We start from the raw sequence: 2048 nt of genomic DNA, 5'->3' as shown, positions 1-2048 counted from the left end.
TCAGCACTCGTGCTCCCTGAAGACGAGTGAGTGTTCCGCCTCCTCATTTATTCAGGCGGTCCAGAGTCTCTTGTGATGGGTTCAGACCGTGTGCACGGGGCTTTCATGTACTGAGGACCAGGTTCACACAACGTTAGGGCCGGTGGGTCCCAAAAGTTCTTCCTTTCTCTTGATCGCCACTTATCTTGGATTTAAATTAACACACCTTCAAGGCTACCAGACATCCATGTGGGGAATTTGCCATACCCAGGTTTCTTTTCAAATAAAGACAGTCTGTAAAATACAGACTCACAATGTGGTTGGTTCAACCGACGACAAGCACAGTTAGACTATACCTAATTTGTCTTTTAGGAATGGTATCAAAACTACGCATCTCTGGACCTTTCCAATAAATAACATGAATAGAATCTTTTTGGTTTGTCTTTTTTCTTTTTCTATCCCTCATTTGTGTTTGTTTGTGTGTGTGTGTGTGTGTGTGTGTGTGTGTGTGTGTGTGTGTGTGTGTGTGTGTGTGTGTGTGTGTGTGTGTGTGTGTGTGTGTGTGTGTGTGTGTGTGTGTGTGTGTGCGTTTGTCCGTGTGCATAAATACAAACTTGGAGGATGTTTGCAGAATGATGTACTCATCCCTCTGTGTCTGGGTTTGTGTGTGTGTGTGTGTGTGTGTGTGTGTGTGTGTGTGTGTGTGTGTGTGTGCGCGCGCATGCTTATGTGCATGTATTTGAGGGCGTGTGTATGAGCACGTGTGTGCATGTGGTTGTGTCTGTGCCCCCCCCCCCCCCCCCCCCCCCCCATGTGTTCAGACGATGCTGCGGGAGCCGCTGGAGTTGCGGCGGCGGCTGAAGGGCAGTGTGTGATGCAGGGGCGTGGGCGAGTCGGGGGGGCAGAACTGGTGGGGGTGGTTGTAGGGCGGCGGGGGCGGGGGCAGCGGCGGCTGGGGGCCGTCCCCCGTGTCGCGGACGCGCACCGGGGTGGACATGGCGGACTGGATGAGGCGGTGGGACGCAGGCGTCTGGCTCAGGAAGGCCTCCATCCGGCCCCGCCCGCTCTGGTCCACCACGATCACCTTGACGATCTGCTGGCACTGGATCAGGGTCTCGGGGCGGAGCTCCCCGGGCTGGGCGGGGCCGAGCAGGGCCGGGGGCGCGGCCAGCGCCAGCGCGGTGGACTCAATGCTGGGCTGGCTCAGTTGGTATGTCTGCAGCCTGTTGTGAATTGACACCTAGTTTAGGAACAGTCAGAGAACGCACGGGGAGTTAGCAGCCTGAACGCAGCCTCTACGAAGCCCCCTGGGGGCTGGGACGGGCAGCATGCGTGGCGCGCACGGGAAGCACAGGCAGGGAGACAGGCGCACAGAGAGAGACAGGCAGAGAGACAGGAGCACAGGCAGAGAGACAGGGCGCGGCGTGCGTACGCACACAGACACGCACCACCGGACGCACTAGCAGAGACACAACAGCCCTTAGGGGGTGTTGCTAAGCTAACGGGGTGTTGCTAAGATAATGGGAGGTTGTGTAGCCACTGAGGGTGTTGCTAAGAAAAGTCGTTGCTAAACTTGCTTAGCTAATGGCAAGCTTACTTAGCTTTGCTAGGCTAACGAGGATTTTGCTAAGCTAACGAGGGTTGCTGCTAAGCTAACAGAGGGTTGCTGCTAAGCTAACAGAGGGGTGCTGCTAAGCTAACAGAGGGTTGCTGCTACGCCAACAGAGGGTTGCTGCTACGCCAACAGAGGGTTGCTGCTAAGCTAACAGAGGGGTGCTGCTAAGCTAACAGAGGGTTGCTGCTAAGCTAACAGAGGGTTGCTGCTACTCTAACGAGGGTGCTGCTAAGCTAACAGAGGGTTGCTGCGTTAACGAGGGGCTGCTCGTGCTTCGCAGCGCGGCGGGCGTCAGAGGAGGAGGGGGCAGACTCCGCCCTGCGATGGAGACGGGGCTGAGCGTGGAGCCCGAGGGGGACAGCGCCAGCCTCCCTGCCGAGGCTCAACCCTTTCATTCCCCTCGCATCCCGGGCTCCTCAGAGCGGGTGAAGGGGTGGGAGAGTGGGGTGGGGGG

General features: G+C 57.2%; 1 protein-coding gene across 1 annotated transcript in view; it reads right to left on the bottom strand.

The window, feature by feature from the left end:
- Positions 1-780: 780 nt before the first annotated feature.
- iqsec3b (IQ motif and Sec7 domain ArfGEF 3b) overlaps positions 781-2048 on the bottom strand; it is a 33870-nt gene continuing 32602 nt past the window's right edge. Inside the window, 1 exon segment of the mRNA XM_030367122.1 lies at positions 781-1219. Within this exon segment, the coding sequence (XP_030222982.1) occupies positions 797-1219 (423 nt within the window). The 3' untranslated portion in view covers positions 781-796.

Source organism: Gadus morhua, chromosome 9 (genome assembly GCF_902167405.1).
Source record: "Gadus morhua chromosome 9, gadMor3.0, whole genome shotgun sequence".
In the NCBI taxonomy this organism is placed as follows: domain Eukaryota; kingdom Metazoa; phylum Chordata; class Actinopteri; order Gadiformes; family Gadidae; genus Gadus; species Gadus morhua.
The sequence above is the reverse complement of the archived record's forward strand: the minus strand, read 5'-3'. Positions and strand labels throughout refer to the sequence as shown.